Consider the following 27,186-nt stretch of genomic DNA (forward strand, 5'->3'; position numbering starts at 1 on the left):
TGCACAACATCTCTATGCTCAGGAGCTTATAGAACTATAATTTTTTTTTAATCAATAACTGGGGCGTTGCTATTATTTGCGGAAGAATGAAATAATTTGTGAACTTAACACTGAATTAAAAACTACATCAGCTCAGTTAAACAAGAAGGGAGAGCTTCCCAGGGATCTGGCAGGCTTGGTTTCCAGCCCGTTTTGGCTGATTCCAGCTCGATCACCTGCCCAGACCCGGTCCGTCCGGCAGCCTGGGCCTCCCGGCAGAGGCGCGGCCGGCAGGTGGTGCCCGGGGCCCGCCGTGGCCGCCCCCCCCGGCCCGGCGACCGGCCCGGCCCCCGGGGCCACCCCGGCGGGGGAGGGACGGTGGGACATTGCCCGAGCCGCGTCATTCTGCCGAGTGGAGTCAAAAAGGCAGTAGAGAAATAAAATCAGTGCAACACGGGAAGGAAAAATCCCGACTTCGTGGCGTGTTGCTCGGGTAGGACACTCGCCTTTGTCACCGCTTTGCTGGCCTCTGGCCCCATCCCAGAGTTTCACCTGTCACTGGGAATGAGAGTTGTAATAAAGCATTGCCACAAATTACATCCCTTCCGGTTTAAAAGAGGTTTATTGCAGACACATTTTCTTTCTTTTAGCAACAGAAAGCCCTTTTGGCAGCGTATTTTAATTATGCTCTGAAGCTAATCAAGGAAAGGGAAGCCGTTTTGAACACAGGAAACTAAACAGGCAATCATGCTTCTGAGTGCCTATTTCCATGGGGGATGTACAAGTACTTAAGTGTTGCTGAACTCCCAGCGCAGCAGTAATCTGCTAAATGGCTGCAAAATGCAGGCTTTATGAGGAAGGGGAGGATGCAAACCACCCCATGATAGGCTCCTGCTCGCTCTTTGCAGGCACCAGAGGGAGAGAGGCAACTGGGATCAGGAGATTCTGTATGGCCCTCTGGAAAAACCCTAGCTCTTTCACTAACTGGAGAGGAAGCCTAAAGAGACCAAATGGAAATTAAGTACCTAAAACAGAGTAGCCACTTTATTTTACCACTGCCTGATGCTAGCTGTGGACTTGGTATACCTGAGGCTGATTCCCATGATTATATATCTGAACTACTTCTGTGAACTGTTACTGGAGGTAATGAGGTTCCCACTAAAAAGCTTCATTTCCTTAATTTTTCTCCATTTTTAGAGTAAATTATTTCCTTGGTATTAAAAGCAGAAGTGTATCTATTGGGACAAAACTCTCACACTTTGGAAGCTTCATAGTGTGTGATGCCTGATGTATAGTGCTGTGTTGCCTGCTCTGAACGGGTGACACCTGTGTGGTGCATCTTCTGCTTCCCAAAGGAGAGCATCCCCGAGGCTCCAGCAGCTCCTCTCACCGTGCTGCTTAGAAGCCTCATTGGCTGGGGAAAGCACCAACCCTCTCTGGAAGCTTCGAAATTAGATTGGAGATTACTTGTGCCCCACCCACCGCAAGTAAATCCGTTTAAAGTACCCTGCAGCAGCACTGACAACCAAAATGTTACTAGGACCTTTGGAGTGTCCTGAGCGTTTTTACAAAGCACGGCAGGAAGAATTTTCTCCGATTGCAATCACTAGAGGATTATTATGAAAGTGAAGCTTAACTGGTGTAAAACAAGCAGGAGAGAGGCAAGGCTCAGCCCCAGAACCTGTGTGTTCCCAGCTAAATCTTTCAGCAGGTTCAAAACGTTCCCTGCCCCTGTATCCTACTTGGTTTGTTTTCTCTGAGCACATCTTGCCTATCTCAAGTGCTCAGTAAACGTGAACTTTAGCTCTTTAGTGGGAAAGGGAAAGACAGAAAATTATTTGCCTACTGTGGCCTTGTTACAGGAATACAGCTTCAGCTGAGCATTTAGCCAGCCTGTCTGGCAGGCCTTCCGGGCTTGGCAATTAAGGTTCCTATCACAACTTGCAGAATAATTGTCAGGAGTTTGCAGGGCTCCTTTCGAGCTCTGCTGCACTGCAGAACTGCGGTGGGAAAACTCACGGGTCCCACCTGGCTCCGTGCAGTGTCTGGTGAGCGTCATGCAGGCCTGGGCTTTGGACACACTCCATGCCCAGGTGACTCGGCAAAGCATTTTCTGCCTGGTCTTTCTCCTCCCCACGTCTGCATTCCTTTTTTTGGTGTTGCCCAGTACCCGTGAGAGGGCACTGGGTCAGGGCTCAGCTCCCTCCTGTTCTTTGTGGATAATGAGGAGGGGAAGTGGGGGGAAAGGGGGATATGCATCTAGACGCAGAAAAGCAGCGAAGTTCTTTTCAAATGAACTTGAAAAACCGCAATCCCCGCTTCCTACAGCTCTAATGCTGGACACCTGCCAGGAGCCCCAGAAGCAAAGCAGCACGGAGACAATTCTGCCTTTGTCCGGGGTTTGTTAGTTAATCTCCAAGCACCTCGGGACGCCTCTGTAAATAGATACGAATCAAAAAGAAAAGGGGAAGCGGGGGACGGAGGAGGGGCTGCCTGGGGTACGGGTGGCTTCGGCCACCCCTGCGAGGGCAGCCCCGTCCCGGGCGCAGCCGCTGCTCCCCGGGGGCGTTCGTCAAACGGCGCTTTTTCCGCGAAAGGCTCGTTGTGCAGGTCCCTCCCGTGGCGAGGTGGCGGCCCCCCCGCCGGCAGCGCGGGTGGGAGGCGCCCGGCGCCGCTAGAAAAGGGGCGGCCCGGGGCGGGCGGCGGGGTGTCCGTCTGCAGCCACCGGGGGTGCCCGTCTGCAGCCACCGGGGGTGCCCGGAGCCGGTGAGCAGCGAGCGGGGGCGGCTGGAGAGAGAGAACGGCCGGAGAGAGAGAACGGCTGGCTGTGCTTCCACAAGGTACGTCCTCTGCGAGGCGAGAGACACGGTGGGGTTTGTCAGAGGAGGGACGTTTTCCCCGGGCAGAGCGGTTTAGTTCTGTTCTTGTGGCGAAGTCCCCTTGCCTGTGCTCAGGTAGCGTGCCGGGCAGAGGCTGTTTTGACCCCGTGGATTGACTGGGCTTGTGCCAGTCCAGCCTTGAGTGGCAACTTCTGTGCCTTGCTTGGCTGCAGCGTGTCCAAGAAGGGTGTTAATGCACTTTTGCATCTCTCTGTGTCCGCAGGTGGATTTGTACTTCAAGCTCTTCCCCTTTGAGGAACTCCTGCCCAGCTGCAGTGATGTGGTTCTTTGAGAAGATCAGAACATCACATGAAACTGGAAACCTCACTTGCTCCTCCTTCCTGGGGCTGCCGCCTGGCCAAAATCTGCCTGAGAAAGCCCGACTGGGAGCTGCTGCTTTTCCTAATGTGCTCACCCCTGACAGGATCCCTGAATTCTGCATTCCCCCCAGGCTGAGCAGCTCTGGCCCTGTTAAGGACACTGGCTCCCGCCAGCACCACAATTCAGAGGATGCAGTTCTTAATTCTTCTGACTACAGCCCCAGCTCTTCTCTGCCACATCTCATTCAGGTGGAGAGTGCTGAAGAGATCCCAGCCCTGGAGGAAGAAAGCACTAACTCGGACCCCCAGTCCCAAGCAGCGCTCTCCCTGCCTCACTTCCCCAGAGCCCCCACTTCCTATGGCTTCTGCACTTTGCTGGAGAGTCCCCACACCAGGAGGAAGGAGTCCATCTTCCACGGTGACCCACGCGGTGCTTTGCCCAGCCTGATGCTGTCTCGATCCAGAGCCAACACGTTCAGTGGCAAAGGGAGCATGTCTAATCCCATTGCCATCAGCTTTGCTTCCGTGAGGCTGCCTCCCAAGCACCTCTCCCTGCACAGGCAGGGCGCGTGTGACAGCGACACCGCCTCCTCCAGCGATTCCTCTCCTTTCAGTTCTCCGCTTCTCAACAGGTCACCTCCCAGATCCTGCTCCCTGATCAAAACACAAAGCCAGGAGGGGTTGCTCTGCCGAGCACTGAAAGCCAAGAACAAATCCAGCGTGGCCAGAAACAATTCCCTCTCTACAGAGGAGAGCAGCTCCACGGATAACAGTCCCAGTGCCATCAGGCGGGCCTCAGAAGGGCTGATTGCCCCCCGGAGCTGTAGCGTGTCCTGCTCTCCCATCTTCCCCCTGGACCTGGCCCGCAGCCGGGAGAGACTAGTGGGAGAGAGCACGGTGGTGATGGACAAGGGAGGCGTGTTGAGGCTGTCAGCTGAGTACTGCTCAGAAAACCAAAGGCTGCGGATCCGGCTGATCAGTGCAGAGGGTTTATATGATGACTCTGTAGAGCCCAAAAACATAAACTGCTGTATCACCTTCTCCCTGGTGCCAGGGAAAGCTCAGAAGCAGAGAAGCACTGTTATAAAAAGAAGCAGAAATCCCATCTTCAATGAGGACTTCTTTTTCGATGGCATTGCAGAAGAAGAGCTTTACAGACTCTCTGTGAGGATGAAAGCAATGAACAAAGGGTGCAGTATGAAACGGGATTACACTTTAGGAGAACGGGAATTGTCTTTAATGAGTGTGTTGTCACTGTAATACTTCAAATATTCAAACAGACTAATTTTGTCTTCTGAAACTTTTTCTACTAAATAAAGTTTTGCGTTGATTTTCTTTTTCTGTTTTTTTTTTGTGTTTTTTTTTAAGGATACCTTAAAGCACTGTATTTTGGTATTACTCTCGTGCTGTTGTGCCTTATTTTGCTGCTTAACACTTCAAACTGGGAGACATTTGCTGTTAAATTAAAAGGTGGCTGTGGAGCAGACCTTCTGCCTGTGGAACAGGAGAAAAGGGCAGAAGGGCTAGTTTGCCTTTAGGATAAAGGATTAGGCAGTTACCAAGTCCAAGCTGTTCTTGTTTATGGCTTTCAGGGCACGGGAGGGTTGTTTTTCACTCGCTCTGGTCCCTGAGCAGGTACACAGCATGTGCACACGGGGGGTGCTGAACTCTGTAGCAGCTCCCGGGTACAACAGCAGTTAAATAGGCCATTTTGACAGCACTCATATTCACATAAATGAATGTTTTAATGCGTCCTGTGTTCAGGGAGGGGGAGAGAGAGAGATGTATAGTTTGTTTGGGAATCAACCCTTCTCCTACAAGGAGGGTGAAGGATTTGGACTCCCAAAGCAGGTATAAGCTTGTTTAGGACAACAAGATCAGCTTTTGAGCAGCAGCTGAAAGCCACTGCAGACAGGGCCCTCTTTCTCTCTACAGACCTACACTGTCAACACGGTGGTGGCTCCTGCCTGGAGTCGCTGTGGAGAGGGCGACTGCTTGGGCACACTCAGCATCCTCATTTACCCTCCTTCCTGGGGCTGAGCTCACAGCTGTCAGGGTGAAGTTGCCAGGTGACTGTGTTTTGGTCAGGAATGCACCCTGGAGCTATAACCCTCACCAGTTCAGCTATCACATCCTTTCTCCCAGGGAAGCAGATAGGATAATGTATCAGTACGGTAAGGGCAAAGGATGGTTTGGAATCTCTGGGTTGAATTCCTGCTCCAGCTCGTGACTTGCTGCACACCTTGTGCAAGGTGTTGCGATAAAACTAGGACAATCTTTCTCTGTTCTGTACCAGCAAATGGAGGGGGGCTAAGGCTCTTGCTTTAACGCTACAAGAAATACAAAGATGTAGAGCTCCTGCATGCTAGAGGCCACCTTCCCTTTTTTTTTAAAATATGTATTTTTTTCTGTTGAGATGGACGGGAGGGCTAGGTATAACAAATAAACTTGTAGAAATTGCAGCTGTGCAAGTAGGAGGAGACAGAAACTGTCTTCAAAGCCCAGGCCTGTTGCTGCCTCCCTTGATTAAGTTGCAGGCTTCATTATGGGAAAGGTAGATAAGCCTTAATGGAGGAGCAACCCGCACAAGCGTGGGGCACAGAAAAGGAAGGTTTTCTTTTGTGTTCCCTGTGAGGCCTCCCTGGTGCCAAATCTGCAGCTTAAAAGCTCTTTCAAAAAGATCTGTAGCAGATCCTCCCCCTGCCCTGTTCTGGCAAGAGTTCAACTGCCTGTAAATCATGGGGCTGTTCATGGGAGGTTCTGGTATTGCTTGGCCACTGAATCATTTGATTCTGCTTCAGACTTAAGTGCTGCAGGATGGATTTTTTTTATTTTTTTTTTTGTCCTTCTGATAGCAGAAAAAGCCCAAAGGATGGTAACTGTGACCACCAGTGCTCGGAAATACCCACTGCTAATCCTTCATCCAGCTCACGTGAGGTGCTTCTAAAAACAGAATCCTTGTACAAAGGACAACTTGCACAGGAGAATGGCTGGGTATATTCCCAGAAGCTGATTAGAATCAAATGGAATAATAATCCCTTTGTGCTAAAGGAAGGAATTAAATGTACTGACACGCTGCGCAGCTGCAGGTGACGCACTGACACTTGTACCCTTGAGTTTGGGCAAAATGACTCTAAGGGAAAACCTAAAGGAAGTGGGGAGAAGTGAAATTAAAAAATGTGACTTCAAGGAAGAATCAATAGCGCTGCAAAAAATGAAGCCTATTTAGTTGGTTATTGCATAGGAGGGCAGAGGCTCCCACTTCAGGCTCATCGCTCATCCACATTTTTAGTTCTTGGGACTGAAGGTCTCTTCACAGGTGTACTCCCATGGAGAAAGAAAAGTTTTTCTTTCTGCTTAAGTGGAATTTCCTGTATTTCAGTTTGTGCTCGTTGCCTCCTATCCTCTCCCTGGATACCCCTGAGAAGAGTCTGGCTCCATCCTCTTCACTCCCTCCCATCAGATATTCATACACATCAATGAGATCTTCCTTGAGCCTTCTCTTCTGCGGGCTGGTGGGCATAGTGTAGTTACTGGCATAAAAGAGAAGCGTTTGTAAAGTTTCATCCTTCATCAGGCAGGGAAGGAGTTAAGTCCTTGGAGAAAGTTCTCCCTTCCTATGGCAGGAAAATAAGTTTCCAGCTGGGCTCATCTAGTCAGGTATTTAAAGAGGTGAAGGCTGCTGCTTTGGTTGATTGAAAGAAAACTGAGCTGGTTTGGAGGGTCTTTAAACCATTACTTACTTCTGAGACAGCCTCCTTACAGACATTTGCTGGTAGGTCTTCCTGCTGGAGGGTCACTTGCTCCTTTGGCTGAAAACGGCAGAAGATTTGCAGACCTGAGTCAAAGGGAGAGTTTAAGCTTGGGATGGACAGCTGGACCTTCTTTGTGTGTTTCTCTGGTAAATAATGTAAGTTCAGATTTTTCTTGATAATTTCCTTTTTTTAATATATGACCTTTTAATTAAGCACCTACTCAGCTCCATTGGTCAGCCTCAGGACTAAGTGTGACTATAGCACTGGATGGAAAACAGCTTTGGTGGTGTCTCCCCCATCTCCCCATTTTAGTGTGTCGTTTTACATTTTGGGGCGTTTGATCCCTTTTGAGTTTTGGGGTGTTGCTTATCAGGGTGTTCTTATTAGCAATGCAAAGTCATAATGCAATTTGAATGCTTCAATTTGCTGGAATATTAGAGGGCGTGTGACTTGTTTTCTTGTGCTCTTAGAGGTCACCTAAGCTGTTATTGGGAACTCTTACAATGCTGCCTGTGCTGCAGCTGCTTTCTGAGAGCGTCAGCCGTATTGGGGCTATTACGTAAAGCACCTGCATAAGCAAACAAGAAGGCAACTCAATACATCAGCCTGGAAAAACTCATGATGCCTCAATGCTTATATGAGAGTCAACAGCAAGAAGAAAATCTGCCTCCTGGCATTAGCAAACAAGTGCTCAGAGTTCAGGAAGACTCTCTTTAGAAGTTTTTCCGAACTTCTAAAATATGGTAAAAATACGGTAGCGTAAATGACTCAAGCAAGACTCCTGTTTTGGGGGAGCTGTGTTCAGTGGCACTCACTGGTTGGAAGATGACCTCTTAATTCCATTTTAAAAAAGAACCCTGACAATTGGTTGAGGAAAATAAGTTCTTTCTGCCAAGATCCTGGACTCACGTTTTGCTGAGCAAATATTATTTGTTTCAGCTGCACTGGAAGTACTACTTGTGCTGGCCTTTTCAAACCCAGTTATTTTAGGCATGCCTCTTCAGTTCGGCACAAACGTTACTGTAAAGCAAGTCTGGTGGTTTTCTTTCTTCTAGAAATCCCCACAGTTTATACTCAAATACAGTTTGTGGTGCAATGTACTGAGTTACGGCAGAGTAAAATGCAATTCCTGTAACTGTGCTGCTTTTCAGGTAAAGTTCAGGAATATTGCCAAGGGATGCCAATATCTATGACCTAAAAAGCCTGACAGGACAGACGTGTGGACTGGGGATTAGGCAGCACAGTGACTGCAGTATCAAATTCCATTTATTGCACTGTTTGTTCTACGCTGCTCCCATTTCTCAGGCCGGGTTTGGAGAGGCACTGCCAGAAATGGCACCTGAGTCGGCTCCATGTGCCACCTCCTCCTCCTTGGGGGCTTCTGGAGGAGGCTGGTGCTTCTGTGCCTGCAGCTCGGCGCTTTGGTCAGCCCTAGTGACTGTGGTGAAAGACTGAACTTATGATGGGGCCTAACAGACAAAACTTCTAGTTTTTAGCCTAACTATTAATTGCTGTGGGTACTTTTTAGTTCCCTCAGAGAACTGCAGAAAGAACAGCTAGATGAATGTATAAACGTGCAAAAAGCCTGTCTTTGGGTTGCCAGGCTACTTCCCCCAGGCTGGGCAAGTTGTCCTGGAGAAAGCTGTGAGTCGTTTGCTCAGCGTGAGGACCTCTCTGCAGGGTGTGGGGAGGCACAGGCCGTGTCCTCGCTGGCATGTCCTCGTGCTCTCCAGCGGCTGCTGATGGCTTCAGAGGTGGGCAGATGCCTGCATCCAGGTTAGAGATCTCCTGGCTTGCACAGGTGGCTGAATTGTTGGGCACGATATTTGGCCGAGGCAGGAAAGGTAATGAGTCACATCTATTGATAGCTTTTTGCAGCAGGATGTTTGATTAAAACAAACAGTGGCCTTACGCTCAGAAAATGAATGGTCTAATTAGATGCTATCTGTTTTCCATTACTATATGCTCTGGAGAAAAAAAAAGCACGTCAGATTAATCAGCATATTTAAATGAGATGGCATTTCAATACAGACAATGCTGGTGACTGTCACTGGAATGCACTCTAATGTCATTATTAACAGTGTCCTAGAAGAAAAGACTAAAACTATGCTGAACAGTCCGTCCTCATAGCAGAGGTCAGATGAAGTTGAATGCTGCAGAGTGTCTGTGAACTAACCTGCTTTGGGTCGAGGTGACAGCTGTAGAACACGGGTGGCAGGAGGGGACAGAGCTCCAGAGGCCCAAACCCCGACCTCAGCCTGGTCTGGGCACAGTGTCCTGCTGCCTGCAGAGAGGTGAAAAGGGGCTGCCTCCTTCTCCGTGTGCCGGCTCGTTGGGGTTGCCTCCATTGGGGTTGCTGAGCCACTCGTGTGGTTTGTGCTCCTGGTTCTTTGCATTTAGGGGACCCTCATGAGAGGAAAAGAGCTTGCAGTAGTTTTTTGCTCCCGTTCAGGAACAGAAATGGCTCCAGCCCAGGTTGCTGGTGGTATATGGCCATTGGGGTGAGGTCTTGGGAACGGAGCAGAGTCCTGGAGATGAGAGGAAGGGTCCAACAGACAGGAGTGAGATGAATTAACAGCCTCTTCTGCTTAGATACCACCACAGGTAACCAGAGAACTGTCTTCCACTTTTGTTACTCCTTTTGCTCTTACTTTTCTATTTCTGGCTGTAAATGTTCTAGTGTTCTGGCTGTAGATGTTCTAATGCTGCAGAATTAGCAATCCTGAGTGGTACAGTGAGAACCTGACCTTGCTAAGCATTGCGTGTACTAGGCAGGAAAGCACTGAACAAGATTTTCCAGCTTGCCTCCTTAAATCTTAATGACTTCTCTAGTTCCATTTCTCAGCCTTTTTAGTGCAATATCAGGAAGCATTTGGAGAAGCACAAGGTGAGAGAGAAAGTCAGTTGAAAAAACCTTTCAGTTGCTTCTTTTTAGTGAGAGGACCAGCCAAAATTCTGGGCTTCATTACACAGCTGTGTTGAAGAGCCAAGGAAGTTGGAGCCCATCTATTTAAACTCTTGCTGTGGAGCACAGGAGGTCACACAAGTTCTGTTTTCCAACGCTTGCATCCCTGCCCGCTGTGGATTTCATATGGCTGTCTCACCATGGTCCTCAGCTGCCTGTGAGGAAGAGCTCTTCCCTGTCTTAACATAACGAGAGAGAAACACTGAGAAAAGCACTCGGGTAAGAGGCTTATGTTAAAGGTGCTCATTTTCTCATGTGCAGAGGCAAAGGATGAGATGAGGTAGCTTAGAATAGCACTGCATGAATTCTCACACTTATTTCTATCATCTCTTTCTAAAAGTGTGCAGTTCCAGGAGCTGAAACCATTTAATTTCACTCTTTGCTCTGGTTTTGATGATTTGTAGTTGGTTTGTTTCGGTTTTGGCTTTGTTCTGATGTGTGGGTTTTGGTTTTGGTTTGGTTGGGGTTTTTTGGTTGGGTTTGTTGGGTTTTTTTGGTGTCAAACCTTCCTGTGCTAACGATTAGCTGTTTCCAGTGAGCAATAAACCTGTACCAGTAGATGTAATAGCAATATGCTGTCTTGAAAAGCCGGAGCCAACTCTGATTTCACCAGATTATTTAATTTATGTAACTGTGATTCTAGAAGATCCCCTGGCTGTAAGCCTGTGTTACTTGACCCCTACTGGCAGCCTGGTGCCCGTAGCAAAGCTGTACCTGCCAGAATTGCTTTCTGCTGGGATCCCATGCATTAAATTTTGCAGGAGGAGTTGGGCACTGGGCACAGCTGGCTTTTGCAGTGCTGGATGCCAGAGCTACAGCCGAGCCGGAGGCCCCAGCGCTGCTCCTGCGTGTACTTTAGCGGTGTGACAAAGCTGTGGTGTCAGACAGGCTCAGCAGGACCTGCTGCCCCGGCTGCAGGGAGCTGTGCTGAAGCTGAGACTAAACCCTGGAGCCCAAGTCAGGGGTTGGGGGTGGAGGGGGTGGAATCGCTTGGTAAAGCTTGTTAAAGGCAAATAGCTCATGCTGAGTGTTGGCAAAAGCAATGCCACCGATGATGAAAAAGTGACTGTGGTAAATGCTGACTTTCACACCCCTAATTAGCTTGCCTGAAGTGTCAAAGCTGATTCAAGCCAGTGACTCAGCTGTGCGGTCTTGGATCAGTTGGTCTGTGGGGGAAGGAGGAGAGTCACGCCTCCATGGATGATTTTTAGTAGATAAGAAAAGTTTTTCCAAATCATAGCTGAGTTTTTTCAGACATGTGATCTAAGCTCGGTTAGCCCAGCTCTGGGCTTGATATTCACTGGTTCAAATCTTGAAACAGCTGAACAGGCTGGGAGTTCATCCTCTGTGGGGAGAAAGCACAACCCAGCAACTTGCATGGTGGTAACACCATGTCCCTCAGTGGGCTGGAGCCTCAAATCCACGGTGATATTACTTGGTCAGTGTCAAACGGTCTCTTGGCTCATTGCTGCCTGTAAGGAGAGCTGATTTTGCACAAGCAGCTCACAGCACGAGATTGTCTCATTTGATGGCACAGGTGAGTGGTTCCTGGGACTCACACCCCCTGTCTGATCTCAGGGCATAGGGCTGGTGGAAGCAAATGCCACCTCCATCAGGGAGCCTCCCTTTCTCAGGGGCTCAGAAGGTGCCACCTGCAAGGTTTGCATCCCGAATTTTCCCAAACACGAGACCTGACTAACTTTGTTCTCAAAATAAGGTTAGAGCAAAATATAACCTAGCTGCAAGGTGCATTTACAGGGCTCTGATATACTGCAAGATTGCCCAGTGGCTGTTTGTATCTACAAAATGATGTGATTTCCTGAACTAGTGTGGATTGTGGAACTGACTTCTTGAAATTAATTTTCTTCAACAGTACAAGTCAAAGTCTGGCTACAGTTAGAAACATTGTTAGGAAACAGCATTAATTTATGAGAAGCTGCATGCAGTGGGATTACTGAGAAAGGGGTGGATATACCTCACAGTTTAAATCCTGCTTCCTAATGACCAAGTTTCCAGGCAAATACCTCTTCCCCCTCCCCTTGCCCAGAGGTAGTGAGTCTTCTTTTACCTGTGAAAGAGCTGTGGAGCAACGGCTGATCTTGTTGTCAACTAAGCCAACAAAAGTCCAGGGGTAAGTGTTGTTTCTCTGCCCCGTGTGCTCGTTGTTGAGGGAGGATGGTTGGGTTGGCAGCAGAGGTGTTCTCAAGTGGGTCCTGCAAAGGAAAGTATCCAAGTAGGTGCCACTGGCTCCAGAAACATCTCCTCAGACAGGGTGGTTACCCCTCTGCTCTGACAGAGCATGCAATACACTTGAGAAATAATTCTGCATTTTTATTTTTAAGTTAAACCATCTGATTTCTGTTCAGAAAAGTTCCTAAACTATTCTACAGCTTGTTATTAGCCCACCTGCCTCTGTGGCAGGATGCTTTCCTGGGGTATGTACTTCATCCGGAGGAATCTGAAACAAAACCATTAGTATGAAAAAGCTGGTAAAACGGAGAGCTATTCCTAACCCACTGGGAGCACTGGACATTATCCAAGTCTGCATAAAACTTAATAACAAATCTAATTCCATAGTGAGTTTTCTAAGACTTGTCCTAAATATTTCTATTGGAAAGGAACGGGCACATCTAGTAAATATAGATGAAGAGGTATGTGAAGCATCTGGAATATTTCTGTATTGTTCTAAAAATGCACGTCTTCCTTTAGCCACCTGTTTTAAAGATACCTTATTAGGAACAAATGAGTTAAGGTTGCATCAGGGATGGGACTGGTTGGAAGTTCGAGGACAACAAACATAACATCCAGCTGGCAGGAATGATTTATCACTCTTGGAAGTTACAGGAAAAGATGAGGCTTCAGTGACAAGCAGCTCACAGAAGCAGAACACTTGAGAATTGCATGAATAAAAAGGGATATTTAATCTGTGGGACCTTTTTGAAGGACACAATGCAGCACACTCTCAGGGAAGTTAATGGAAAAAAACCTGATAAAGTAGAAAACTGGAAATGCGGGTCTGGGAGTATTGGTATGGAGCTAATCTGCTCCCCTTATTTACATTTCCACTCAGTGTTTGTGTTGTAAGCAAATGCTGTTTGAAGACTGGGTACCACTCATAGCCCACTTTTTCTTGATAAGAACTCTTTTTTCTAAAGAAAACCAGTCTGTGTTATGGCATTGGCTCATGACTTTTTGCCACCTTCAGAATCACAGAATAGTTGAGGCTGTCTGGGACCCAGAGATCACCTGGGCCAACCCCTTGCCCCAAGCAGGGCCAGCTACAGCAGGTTGCTCAGGATTTTTAGTATCTCCAAAGGATGGAGGCTCTACAGCCTCTCTGGGCAACCTGTCCTAGGGCTTGGCCACTCTGAGTAAAAAAGGTTGTGGGGTTTTTCTCCTCTTCTTCCTCTTGTGTTGTCTTAAGTTCAACTGCAATTTCCTGTGCTTCAGTCTGTGCCCATTTCCTCTTGTCCTTTCTGATAGCACTGAGAAGAGTCTGGCTCCATCTTCTTTGCTTCCTCAAACCACACTTTCCTTGTTCCTTTTATCCAGTTTCACCTTCCAAGTACAGGAGGTGACTTTTTGCTTATATGTGTTTTGCTGATATGTTTTGCTAATGCCAAAAATGTAATATAAAATGCCTCACCCATCTTGTCTTTCTTAAAGTACTACAAATACCTGTGATCTGATCCTGCTTACATTTTGTGCAAAGGGAGTCTACCCTTGGGGCAGAAAACAATGCTGGGTCAGGCACAGTGGTGGTATTAGGAGGATAACCCTTTTGACAAGCTGTAGGAGGGGATGTCCCTGCCTCAGTCACATGAGCAACATGCAATTTAAGGTAACAGATACACAAAACCAGCTTCCTGTGCGGCTGTTATTTCTCACCTGTACCAGTCAAATCACTTGGTGACTCTCCTAACAGTGAAAAGAAATGGATGGATACATTCCTTAATGGAAATCTTGCCTACATATTGCTTGATCTGCTAAATAAGATATTGCTTTCTATGGCCTCCCCTCATCCTGAGTTCCAAACGAGGCTTAGAGCAGAAGCAGTACAGGAAGCTAAAGACAGAAATAGTCAAAAAAGAAGCCACACTGTGCTCTTATTTGTAAGGTTTCCCACAAGAATCTTAATGGAGGGCACGTTGTCCTCTCTGTGTCTGATCTTAGAGCCCAAACTGTCTGCAGTTTCAGAAGGGAACTGCTCCAGAGAGGTGTTTCTGTAGATGGCAGAGGAGCCCCGCAGCCATCAATAGGCAACAGCTTGCCCTGATGCTGGGGAAAGGAAGCCCAAAGTGCCCAGACTGCGGCTTGCTGTGCCTGAAAGGGGTACACAGCAAAGAGGGCTAGCTGGAATAGGGGCAACTGAAATCAAAGGGACTCATTTGAGAAAATAACATCTGCATTGCTTATAATAACCCAATAAAGTGTCTTTTGAAGACACTTATGTGTGGGTTTTTTGGCTCCGTTTCTACAGCCTGCAGACATTTGTCACTCAATTTACTGCTGAGAGAGAGAGAAACAAGCAGGTCTAATCTGATTCAGGCCATCTTTGTATTAGGTAGATAAACACTGTCATTGTTTGTTAAGTCGGTGCCAGAGCTGGCCCCAGCAGAAAGCTTCAGAATGAGGGTACAGGTCTCTGCTCAGTCCTTCCTGTCCCTTTCATGTCATTTTTGGGTGTTCTAGCTAAAATACTTCTTCTGAGAGTTCCTTGGGATAAAAGTTGTGCTGCAAATAATGCTGCTGAAACAAACACAGTAATTTGTAACACAACTACAGTGAATCACAATTCTGGCCACGAACCTCTTTTTAAAATCCTGTTTTTAGGAAAAGATAAGAATGTTCTCCTGAGAAGTACAGCCACATTATGATTGCTGCAGGGGCTTTATGTTTCACTGTCTGTGTGAAAAACCTGGAAACCACTTGCAGATTTCATAATTTATGGTCTACACATAAAAAACCAAACCCCAAGCCTTGCTTAAAACTCCTCTACATTCACATCCTCTAGACAGCAAAGTTTATTCAAGGTGAGAGTTTAGAAACACATAATTCTTCTCCACACCTACTTTACAGAACAGTGAAGAGCTTCACCTGAGGGTGCTGATAGAGGCGCTGACATGTAGGAACTGCACAAAATGCATGGTGGTTCTTAGCAAAGGTTCCTGCTTTAATGCAAAAAGAAGTAGCAGGAAATCAATTAAGTAGTTAAGTCTCAAAGTGTTGCCTTTGTGGAACTCACTGAATTGTGACCCTGACCTTTTGAAATCACCTGGTAAACTTTAAACCAGAATAACATCCCTTCAGTTGACCGTGTACTAAACCCAGATGGTGCATCAGTGGGTCAGGATGTTGTTATGGACTGAAGTGATGTCTTCTGCAGCCTATTAAAATATGTGAATGCTTTCCTGCTTTGCTCCTTGCTTCTTAAGTTCTTCTTATTGCTACCGAGATAAACTTGCTGCTTGTGGAACACCTCTCTGAAATAGCTTAAAATATCTACGTTTTAAGGCCGATTTGACTGTTTTAACGTTGCATCTTTGCAGTCTGAAATTGAGGGCAGCGTTCTAGGCCTGCGGACATTGTTCCAACACAAGTGGTTCCTGTAGTTCGTGGTACATTTGCTGTGTTTGAAGAGCTCACAGGCATGAGTTATGCATAGGTTTAATTTATGATTTAATGCAGCTGTTCAGATGATTCATTGTTTGCTGCTTATGCTTTGAGGTTAAGGGATTCTTGCGCCTTTTCTTGCAGTGTTTACTAGTTTGCTGGTACACATTATTTTCACTATTTTTTCACTTGCTGGTAGATATTTTTTTCACTATTGCAAAAACTGAATCAATAAAAGCTTACCTTAAATTAAAAATAAAAACCATGGCACAGGCAGAACAATTCTGGCTAATACAACAACATCCTTCCTAAAATACAACTCCGAGTGCAACATGTTTAGAGTGTGTCCTGCACATGGTTTCATCAAACCATTTTGTGCCATCAGTTCTGTTCACTTTGAAATTAGATAGTATCAATTTGATAGTTCTAGGGGGAAAGGTGCCCTTTCAGTGAACACCCCACATGCTGGGCTGGGAGAAGCCCTCTCTGGGCAGCCACCCCAGTGCTCTCCCGGGCACACTGAGCGGCTTCAAACTGTGGTTGTTGCTGCCCTTCAGGATGTAGTGGGAGCCACTACTGAAGGATTAAGCAGGCAGGCTGACAAGCAATGGCTACTAAATTAGATTATTTATAATAAACAGAAAACACTCTACACTATTTCAAGGGTAAATTCTGTAATGACATGGCTGTGTTGCAGTCCAGGTCTTACCTGACCTATTATTAGCTGATACCTTGCTCTTTTGGCAGCTGTCACTGTTTCAAAGGTAAGTACCCCTAGGTCTTTCATACTTTTACTACATCACCTCCCTATTTTTTTCTCTCTCTCCTGGAAATTATTGTCTTTATCCATCTCCCTCCTTTGCACACAGTAAACTCTTTTCTCCCTGGTGTGTTCTCTGGCACAAAGCTGATTGCCTGTTTTACTTCAGCTTTCTTCACATCTCCATCTCCCTGCCCTCTCCTAGGGCAATTCTACCCGAAGAATGGACCTGTAATATCTGAGCATCTGGAGTAAAACTGAAAGTGTGAGCTTCAATGCAGATCATTATTGCTTTATTTAAAACTAAATTGGCTTTGACTCTGTTAACTATTTCCAGATCCAGTACTTGAGCATTCATCTTTGATATTACAGCTTATTTTGTGGTTTAGTTGTGAAGGTAAGAGGTGGGCTCTTTCCTTTGACCCTGAGCATCTCCAAGTCTGGCATCTGCCCTGCTTAAAGTATATTGACGAAAATAATTTGACAAGGCTGAAGGCCTCTTCAGTAAATTACCAGTACACAGCGTAGGATTCAGCCATGGACCATTTCTTGGCTCATTACACTTAAATTAACAAGATTTTTGACTGCATAAGCTGCAGGACTAAGGGCTCAAACGAGAAAAGACTTACAGTATGTGATGAAAGCATACTTCAGTTAAAGTGGGTTATATAAAAAAATTAACCATGTCTAGCTGCACTTAGAAAACATTGCTGTCTAAATAGAATATAATGAGTTTCAAAGCACAAAAGGATATAAAAATGCTGATTTATATAAAGAATGAGATGAGAAGTTGGATTATATTTTTTTAATAGAATGGTTCAAGTTGGAAGGGACCTTAAAGATCATTTAGTTCCAACCTCCCTGCCATGGCCAGACACACCTTCCACTAGACCAGGTTGCTCAAAGCCCCAACCCAGCTGGCCTTTTTATATAAAGCGACCAAAACTGACTGTTCTTCGAAAGATTGAGGGGAATAAACCACATTTTAAAATCTTTCTTCTTGTTTTGTATTTTAACTGAGGGTTCTGTAATTAGGTTCTTGTCTGTCAGATGCAAGAACAGAAAAGTGGTGGATATTTTTTGGCTCTCTTGTTTATTTTCTTCAGCACTTTCCTGAATGAAAGGAACTTTCTGTTTATTTCTTCAAGGTAATTCCAAATGCATAACCCAGAATGACAGCACTTTAAAAGTGAAGACAATTGTTTAATGTCTTTCTGAAGAGTGACTCTAAACCCATATGACTTTTTTTCTCCTCTGCCATTTCCCCTCCAGTTTCTGAGCCTCTCTATATTGGCACCCATAACGTTTTGCATATTAATGAATGATCAATGTAGCACAATTCCACTCTGTATGTGTGAGTGGGAAGCACGCAGCCAGGCTGTGCATCCCTGCTCAGTGCATATGGAAGCAGATTCATAATTTATGCTGCTGCTGAATAAGTCCAGGCAGCAGTGCATTGTCATGATTAATTTAACAAAGCTTACTTAGAAATGACACCACAAGTGATAGCTAATGGCATGTTGTTTCGCTCTTGTAAGTGCATATTCAATGTTACTTTTAAGGAAGAACAAAGGAATGAAAGCCTGTTTTTCCGAGTCAATCCAACAGCTAAAATGGGAGGTTGCATATTTCTGACTTATCCCACCTTGGTACGTAATTTCTCAGGTGTTGTGTCAGCAGCTTGAAGCAGCTCTGGCCTGCAAAGGAGAGGGCAAAAGCTTCCTCCCATGCAAGATGAGGGGTTGAAGATCAGTATAATGTATAATCAGTGTGTTTATCTCACCCAGCCAGGCTGGCAGCACCACCATCCTGACTTGGGATGTTTTGGAATTAACTGCTGCATCACACCTGGGACACAGTATCCTGCCTCCGGGTGCTCCCTGGTCAAATGTATTGAAGAACACTTTGCAGCTCTAACTGTGTGCCTGTCAGCCCCTTAATCCCAGGAACTGCTGGTGTTTCTCGTGCAGCTCTGACTTACCCAACAGGTTCTGGAGGGAAGCTTGGCAAAACAGTTTGGTTCAGCAGCTCTGCAGTTAACAGACTTCCCAGACTGCATCAAAACTGTCGGACCATTGGACCTGCCACATAAACATATGAACTTGATATAAAACTGCTTTTAACCTGTAATTTAATGTTTTTGTGGGGGAAATTGCCGAATCCTCACTTCACATAAACAGATATGAGTCATTACAGTTGAGTATGTTTATTGTACATGGCAGTTCTTTTCAAAACACACATGTTTAAACAGATGGCTTATGTTGACTATTAATGCAGTTCCTGCCATTAAGTTCAGTCTGAACGAAGTAGACAAGAGACTGACATTCTATTGACATCAGAGCTGGTGTATTGCATCTTCTCCTTATGAATGTTCAAATCCAGATCTGCTACTACAGCTTTACCGAAATGTCAACTGCGATAAGTCACGATGTAACTGAAGAGGAGAGATAAGGTACCTGGCATCTTGCTAATTTTACTTTTTGACTGGGATTTACTATTTGCATATTCATGCTGGTATGTTTTAATGGTGAAAGTCCATGTTTGAGCAAATTACTACAAATAAACATAGCAGTAGGATAAAACTTGGCTCTCTGTCTCTACAAACGTGGCAGGCTCAAAGCAAAGCAACCATAGAGGGAACTCAGAGGCGTGGTGGTGCCGTGCTCTGCTCACCGTGCTGCCCAGTGAGGCAGCCACATGGCCCACAGATGCTGCCGTCAGGTTACAGTCCTGCAGGCAAGGCAGCTGTGCCAGAAAACAGGAATGCTCATGTTCCTGCTGAAATCCAAAGCTCCTCTAGTGCAATGTTGTGTTGATGCAGGACATCACAATAGTGACTGGTGAAGGAGGACTGTGAGAGCAGCTCAGGTGGCACAGCCCTGACTACAGAGCTGCTCTGGGGGTCTCTGACTGCAGACCATTTCATTGTGTTTAATAACACCTGGCAGGTTTCTCCCCTACGAACGTGTCACAGAGTTTTTGAGTGCTGGTGTAAACATTCATTCCTGTAGCGAAGTGCTTCATACCTCAGTTGTGTGTTTTGTGGAAAAGTGTCTCCCCTTCTTTTGACCTTGCTACTAGCTTCATCTGATGATGTGAAGGTCTTGCATTGGAAGAAACAGTGAACAATTGTTCCCTATTCACTGTGTTCTTGTCACCTGTGATTTTGTAGATCTACTCTATTGCCTGATGTGTTTTGCAGCCTGAGGAGTTCTGTGCTATTTCTGATATGAAAAGACTTTTGTACCTATCATCTTTATCACTTTTTCCTCTGTCGCCTCATCAGTATTTTACTTACCCATCTTAGTTATTTCCAGATAAACTTCTGCAGCAGGTAGTGTGTTGGCCCTGAAGCTGGAGTCTCACGGCTGCATTTCAGGAAAGAGGGTTTCCAGCCCCCTGTGATCTGTTCAAATGTTGATTGTAGCTTCTGGAGTGACATAGAAGAACAGGTATGGTGAGGCTTGGTGAAGTAGAGTAGCTGTTTAAAACACCTCAACAAGCATGTCATGTTTATTAGATCCTGCTTACCCTTTCCTCAGTACTCTCCTAAAGCAAATGTCATCTTCTGCTACTTCTATTATATTCTTCACTTAAATTTGGTACTAGGAAAAACCACCACAGCATGCATTTCATGTAGGTCCTTGGATAGAGGTGTCTTCAAACGTTCTTTCCTTACTCAGCAGTAACTTTCCAAACGTGCATGTACAGGAGAACCTTGTTAGGGCGCAGAGCTGTGCAGCAGTTATGCTCCTTTGGTATCTGCTCTAGCAGGGCCTGTGACACACATTCTTGGAAGGCCTCCAAGTGTCACTGCGTGATGCTGGACAAGGCTGACGTTGAAGCAGAACAAGGCCTCTTTTATTTCCCAAGTCTGGCACATGTACAGTGTTACAGGGCTGGCCCTGCACAGCAGCGACACGCTGCCTCCACACTGAAATACCACGGGCTGGAGGAGAAGAGAGCTCATTTTCAGTCACACTAATGCCAATACCCAGACAGATGTAGTCAACAATCTAATTAAGCCTGAACAAGAGGAGAAACTTAATACCTACAACCTACAAAACAACTAATCATCCCTCTTTGAATGGTCATTGCTGGAATTAAAAAAAAACTTACTGCATTTCTGGGAAAGCCCTGGGAAAGCTCTTTCAGGAACAACACGCAGTGCTTAAATTTCTTCCGATTTGTTTTTGAGCAGCTTTAACAGTATTTACACAAGAATGAAAGGGACGACTCTATCTCCCATGACATAAAGTCTGCGAGCTTTCATTTCAGTGCATATACTATAATAAAGATGAACTATATGGAGTTATTATTCCAGCACTCTAGAATAGTATTCTGTTTTAAAAAAACCCAAAACAACAACAACCAAAAAAAACCTCCCAAACAAAAAAAACCCCAATCAAACAAAAAAAAATACAACCCCAAACCCTAACCCAAATACAACATCCCACTTCTACAAAAAACCCCTCCCAAACAAAAAAACCCCCAACCAAACAAAAAAAAACCAACCCCAAACCCTAACGCAAATACAACATCCCACTTCTACCTCAAACCCTCAAAAAACCAACCCCACCCTTTCAGAAAAGCAGTAAAATAGCCTGGCTATAGTGGATTTACTCTCTAAAAAGTGCTTCAGAAAAGCAGTAAAATAACCTGGCTATAGTGGATTTACTCTCTAAAAAGCTGTAGTTGCCACTTTACTTGACACAGAGCTAGAGGAAGGAAGTCTCAGAGCCAAAGGGACAAACAGCCCGGGTGCTTTTCCAGTAAGGGGTAACTACAGCAACCAGCAGGCACAGCTATTAGCTTTCTGCAGAAAGACAGAAGTAAACTTAAGTCGTGCTGCAGCTTGATTAAATATTTGTGAAGCTGATTTAACGTACTTTCACCAAGTGAATGTCTAATGCTCTAAACAGCTGTGTAAAAATAACCTACAAAAATAGATTCTTTTTATAACTTTTCTTGAAAAATGGCTCCGGAGCACTCCAGGTAATGCACAGATACCAGAAACATTAAGAAGCTGATTACAACTGTAGGTCATAGCACTGGTAAATCAGATTGCTTGACACTTTCTGTCATTAGAGCTGGATTTTAGTAATTTGTAACTTTGTCAAATTTTAAGTGTTTGGCCTCATGTTTTCTAGCCTGAATGTTAACCTCAGGCTGCGTTTTAGTGAGAAACTTTGATCAAAAAGCACAGCCTTCTCTAAGGAATGAGTTTAGGAATGAGATCTTGGGGTTTCTTTTTTGTCTCCAAAGGCTTGGAGAAATGATTGAAATCCAGCATTGGCATGGCTCCTGCAGCAGGGATTGTCTTCTTGATGTTCTCACGCAAGCTTGAAAGCTTTGATGAACCGTAATTTTCACATGCTCTGTGCAGATTTAGATCTTAGTTGCTAAAATCTGGGTATGTTTTCTCTGTTTCATGCACGCTTGATAAAATTAATTTTTCTTGTTTCTGATCTAGCTGTGTGTGCACGAACTCTAGAGAGTAATTAAGCCTGGTTCAGCCCATGAATACAAGTAAGGTCAGACCTTCCCAATCAAAGCTTTTCTGGCCCCAGTACAGAGCTTGTATATTTTGTTTATGTTGATCCTCCTGCTAGAACTTAATGGATGCGTGAGAAGAAGTGAAGGCCAAGGGGAGGGAAGGGCTGAGAAGAAGAAGTGAAGGCCAAGGGGAGGGAAGGGTCACCTCAGGGAGCTGGCAGGACATGACAGCCCTCTGCAGGAGTGGGTAATGACACTTGTAAGATGGTGCTGGCTGGGGGGGACCAGCCCAGCTGGCCAAGGAGTCAGCAGGAAAACAGCTCAAAGAACTGGGGCTCTGAGAAGACAAAAGAAGAGAAAAGAGGCAGGGAAGAGAGTCAAACTAGGAGAAGCAGCAAAGCAATGGAGATTTCACTGTAGCTGCACTGGGCAAGGCAAGGATACAAACAACAGCAGCAGTTTCTCAAGCAGCAAACCCAATTTATTGGGTTTGAGGATAAAATTTAACGTAAATAGAATTTATGTGTTTTTTTTTTTCAAGCAGCAAACCCAGTTTATTGGGTTTGAGGATAAAAATTCACGTAAATAGAATTTATGTGTTGGTTTTTTTTAATGTGTGTTTTCTGAAAGTCAAGTTCTAAAACAAGCTATTTCAAAAGAATAATATTAACCATAGCACAATTGCCACCATAGCAGGAAGCATCCAGATCTTTCCTGGAGTGGAAGTTTCACAAGTTATTGCTAAAGGATTTTGGGAGAGGGAAATGGTTGGTCCAAGTGCTGGGGGCAGGTGGGGAGAAGCAGCCCAGGTGAAGTCACTTAGAGATAATCTGGCGAACACTGCTTGTTAGCAATGAATGCCTGCAGGTAACATGTATTCATTTAAGAATTTCTCAAATCCAAATTATGGAAGAAAGTGAAGAAAAAATAATTACATTACGTCTGCCACAATTTCTTGAATTTTACCTCCTACTACGTTAAACAAATGATATGATTTTGCTGATGCTTTATTTTCAACTTCCTGTTTCTAAGCTTATTGGCATTTTCTCATGCCATGAAAAGGTAAAACTAATTTACTGAGAGATTATGAAGTACTTAATGTTGGTTTAGGCAGTGATTCAGCTTCTGTCTGACATTAAAGATCGATCTCCACTTCCTTTTGGTTTGTGGATAAACGTGACAAACTTTCCACAGCCACACGGGTTAAGGAGCCTTCAGATAAAGCAAGCAAATGAGAGTGCTACTCTTTAAAACTTATCTGGTGCTTCAGATCAGCAGCTACCAGTCTAACCTCGTGACTGCTGAGCAGCAGTAGGATTCCTAGGCTGGCCTTCCATGTCCTGTGCTACCAGCTATAAGGATGGGATGTCTTCCTGGCAGTGGCTCTAATAAACTGGTAAGCCATAAAGCTTAATACTCAGACAGAAATAGATGGTGAATGGCCATCAGGTGTTTGTTCTGCTGTGGTTTTAGTTGGTTTTTTTGTTTGTTTTCCTTTTCTCTCAACACCAACAGTTTTTTTCCTTGCTTGTATGCAGAGTATGAACTGCCATTCAGAGAAAGACATCTCACCAGGCAGCCTCTCCAAGCTGGTGGTTTTGACATACCGGAGGTGCCCTCTTTATTCTCTGTGTCATTTGGCTCTGGCAGCTCTGAGTGCATACAGAGAGACATTGCAAGCAGGATATACACACCTTCAAGGTACAAAGCGATTATTTGTTGCTTTATGCACACAGTTGATAGGTGGAACTAACAAGTTCCCAGGCTAAGGAGAGCTGGCAGGGACCTGGCAGTGAGGGGGGATGACTGTGGGCCTTCCTTGTCCCCTGGGACAAGCTCACACTCAGAGCTGTTGAGTCGCCATCCTTGATTCCCTGTTTTCCCTTAGGGCTCTATGCCTTTCCAGGAAGTGACCTTCCCCATCTCAACAATCTTGTCTCTGCCTGTGGCTTTTATCTTTCTTATTTTGTCTGGCTCTGGCTGACATACTGTCTCACAGCTCTTTCCCACAATTCAGCGGTTTTCTCAGAAGCCTGAGTGAGGATTATGCTGCTGTGCAAAACAGAGCCTGAGATTAGGGAGAGCTGACCCAAAAGGCAGAGGGGAACAGCAGAGGCATAGCCATGAAGTCTGAATTTCCACGGATGTGTCCTGAGAGAGCTGAGCCAAAAGGCAGAGGGGAACAGCAGAGGCATAGCCATGAAGTCTGCATTTCCATGGATGTGTCCTGAGAAGCTTGGTCTGTGGAATCTGACACCCTCCCACCCTCGTGCTGGCACAGAGCTAAAAGCCCAGAGCTCGGATTCAGTAGGATTGCACAGAAACCATTTTGGAGCATCATTAGTGAGAGCCAAAATTAATTCTCTCAATTGACTAATATTGAGACAGCCCTATTTATCAGTGTCTAAAAAAAGCTTGGTACTGGACAGTTTCCGTTTGCATTAGCAAAAGAGTTATTTATAAGTATCTTCCAGGAAAGTGCACATCCAGCATTTCTGATGGAGCAGCACAGGAAGTTTTCATGGTGAGCACTACACTGAGGGACAGACCTGAGCTCACAGAGAAGGAAAGGCAACTGGAGGGTGTCACAAACCTGTTAGGTACCAATGAGTACGTAAGGAGGTTCTATGCCAAATATTTCAAACTCTAGTTTTGTGTTTTAAAAACTGGTAAGTCTTGTGGGTTTTTTAAAATTTTTTGTTATTTGATCTATATTTCTTTTGTGGTTTGGTTTGTTTTGTTTTTTAATGCTAAGTATGTCAGCATGGAAATCCTATGAATTCAAATGCTATGCTTGAAGTGAGAGGAGCTGAGGTAATATCATCCCTCATAAAATCTGAACGGTGACCATGAAATGATAACAGATGTGAGACTGAGAAACTCAAACTGCCTGGACGTGTTGAGGAGATGTCACGCTGGGAACGGGACAGAGTAATTGCTTCCTTCTTCAAGAAGCCAGTGACTCACGGCATGAAAAGTCAGTCCTGACACACTCCTGACCAGTGTGCAAGATAAATAAAAATGAATGAATAGTTTTGATTTGCAGTAGAGACTATCATCAAATATCATCCTTCAGAAGGAAAAAACCAGATTCGCTACAGTATTTCATAACGGCAGACAAGTGAGGAGGCTTGCTGAAAGGAAATTTAACTTAAGCCGTGCAGGGAGCATTTAAATAATTCTTATTAGAAACTCAAATGCATGCACCCCTATCTAACATGCTTTCAAAAAGATCAAATCACAAAGAAGGTAGTATAACTAAACTTCAAAGGGAGCCTTGTCAAAGTGAACGAACATCCTCCAAAAAAATCACATCCAAATCACAAAAACAGAGAAGAGCATAAGCTCTGGTTTTAGAATTAAATTCCCTCAAAAGGAAGCCATAAGAATGAATAAAAAAATCCCCAAATGCATCTAAAGTAAAAAACCTGCCAGAGGTTCTACAGGATTCATTGGAAATGGTACATACAAGATGGCTCATGAAATAAAAGGTTACACCAAAGATATTTACAAACGGATCGGGCTGTATCGTGGAGGAGGAGGTGAAGGATAGTCCTACATGAGGGTCTCTCTTTCCAGGGACTTGTTCAGAGGAATTGTCTCAGACCCTAGTGTCCAGAGGCACTAAGTTTTGAAATGTATCTATAAACTGCACTATATGGAATTGTCAGGATCACACAGTTCTCAGTACTCACCTGATGACTGGAAGACTGGACAGCAAATTGCTTGGAATTCCCATGTTCCATTTCCTGTCATGCCTCATGGCTGCTCTGCGCATGTGCTCTTTGGCCAAAACCAATTAGACAGCACATCTGGCACTTGTGGTCATCATTCTATCTTGAAAACATGTAAAAATATCTTACTTTTAAGACTTACTGTGTCAGTCTTGCCACTTAAAAATCTTATTGGTTAGTCTAAACTGCCTCCTTTTAAAGGAACTTGTTCCTTTCATAGTAGTTGCACATTTCTTACCAATTGCCAGGGAAGCGCAGTTCCTGCCAAGCTTCAGGTTAAGAGGAACGTTCATAAATTGCACTTCTATTCTGAATTACATCATGTTGCTATGCACTTGAACCATTCAGGAAATATTCCCTTTCTTTCATAAAAGCCTTTGATCTGCTTCCTGGGAAAAGAAACATTTTTTTAATCTTTCTTGGTCACAGAGCAAGAATTTTTTAATTCAAGTTAATTAAAAAGCATGGCAATTTATCTGATATTTCCAGGGAAATTTATGGCTTTAACAATTTCAAATCAGATTACCAGGTGCACAACACAGACACAATCAATAGAGGACAAATATATTGCTAAAGAGAAATGTAAAAATTTGGAACTGGGTTGTTGAGCACTTCCATTTTTGCAGGTTTCTAGGATGTGTCCTTTATAAAGCTTGTCCAGAGCCTTACTCTCTGGATGACTGATCCTTATCTTCAACCAAGGTCCACCTCTGCCAGCATTGGACTCACCAGCTCTTCTCCCTTTATAACATTAGTGAGCTCTGCAGAAAAGCTGTATCCCTGTCATCCTTCAATTTGCTGGGCTAATCCAGCCAAGCTCTTCTGTTCTGTAAAATACTCTCCTGTCCTCTGGTCACGCTATAGGATACATTTTAATTCATCTTGACAAAGCCTGACCTACTCTAATAAAGGCCTTTGTTTTTAAAAGTTCTAATTTGTGTTACATGAGAGACCCACACAGGGCTATGAAATATGAAGGCATAATCTAGTTCTGTATGCTTTTTCTTATTTTATTATTTTAAATGAGAAGGGTAAATATTAACATCGCAGAAGAACATCATATAGGGTCAAATACTGTAAACTTAAAATGAACAATATTATTATCAAACCAAAATGAGTTGAGATTAGATCATGTGTTACCAATTATATTGGCTTAGTTCACCAGTTTATGAAGCCATAAAGCCAGTACAGTGTGTAATCAAAGTGTGTGCCCAACAGAAAAAAAAGAATTTACATTTGTTAATCTTGCATCAGGTGTTTGGAAGAGGAGTTGCTTCCTTTCGGGTTGCCAGTGCCAGGGTTCACTGAATAAAGGACTCTGCCTGGAAGAGAGGATAAAGCCTATTTAGCGACTCTCGGGGAACTACAGAGATCTTTGCAATTTGTTGCCTCAACACTTCCTCCTGAAAATTTCATTGCATTTGCAGAGTTATTGTTTACCCTCCTTAGTTATTACCTGCCTTTTCCCAAATGAGCACAAAGCCTGCCAAGCGTTTTGCAACAAGGTTGATTTCTGGACCAGCCTCAGGACTAACATCCGTAGGTCAATACACCCTACTTTCAGAAGGCTCTTTCTGATCTCAGTTTAAACAGGATTATGAGCTGAGGTTTGCTTTTCAGCTAATTATGGAGTTTTTCTACAAACCAGTACTGTCTGATCTTCCGCACTGGCTAACAGTAAGTGA

At 44.8% G+C, this 27,186-nt stretch overlaps 1 protein-coding gene and 1 long non-coding RNA gene across 2 annotated transcripts; one reads left to right on the plus strand and one right to left on the minus strand.

Moving 5' to 3' along the window:
- Positions 1 to 2,721: 2,721 nt before the first annotated feature.
- Positions 2,722 to 4,512, plus strand: LOC106889355 (C2 calcium-dependent domain-containing protein 4C-like). The gene is made up of 2 exons (XM_014944282.1): positions 2,722 to 2,819; positions 3,082 to 4,512. Exon 2 carries the CDS (start codon positions 3,137 to 3,139, stop codon positions 4,436 to 4,438), a length of 1,302 nt encoding a protein of 433 aa, XP_014799768.1. The 5' UTR covers positions 2,722 to 2,819; positions 3,082 to 3,136; the 3' UTR covers positions 4,439 to 4,512.
- A 15,062-nt stretch (positions 4,513 to 19,574) lies between these two features.
- LOC106889356 lies at positions 19,575 to 25,595 on the minus strand. The gene is made up of 3 exons (XR_001412297.1): positions 25,463 to 25,595; positions 19,803 to 20,220; positions 19,575 to 19,701 (listed from the first exon to the last, which is right to left on the minus strand). It is a non-coding gene; the product is annotated as an uncharacterized LOC106889356 (long non-coding RNA).
- Between the last annotated feature and the right edge of the window lie 1,591 nt (positions 25,596 to 27,186).

Source organism: Calidris pugnax, unplaced genomic scaffold (genome assembly GCF_001431845.1).
Source record: "Calidris pugnax isolate Ruff unplaced genomic scaffold, ASM143184v1 scaffold70, whole genome shotgun sequence".
In the NCBI taxonomy this organism is placed as follows: Eukaryota; Metazoa; Chordata; class Aves; order Charadriiformes; family Scolopacidae; genus Calidris; species Calidris pugnax.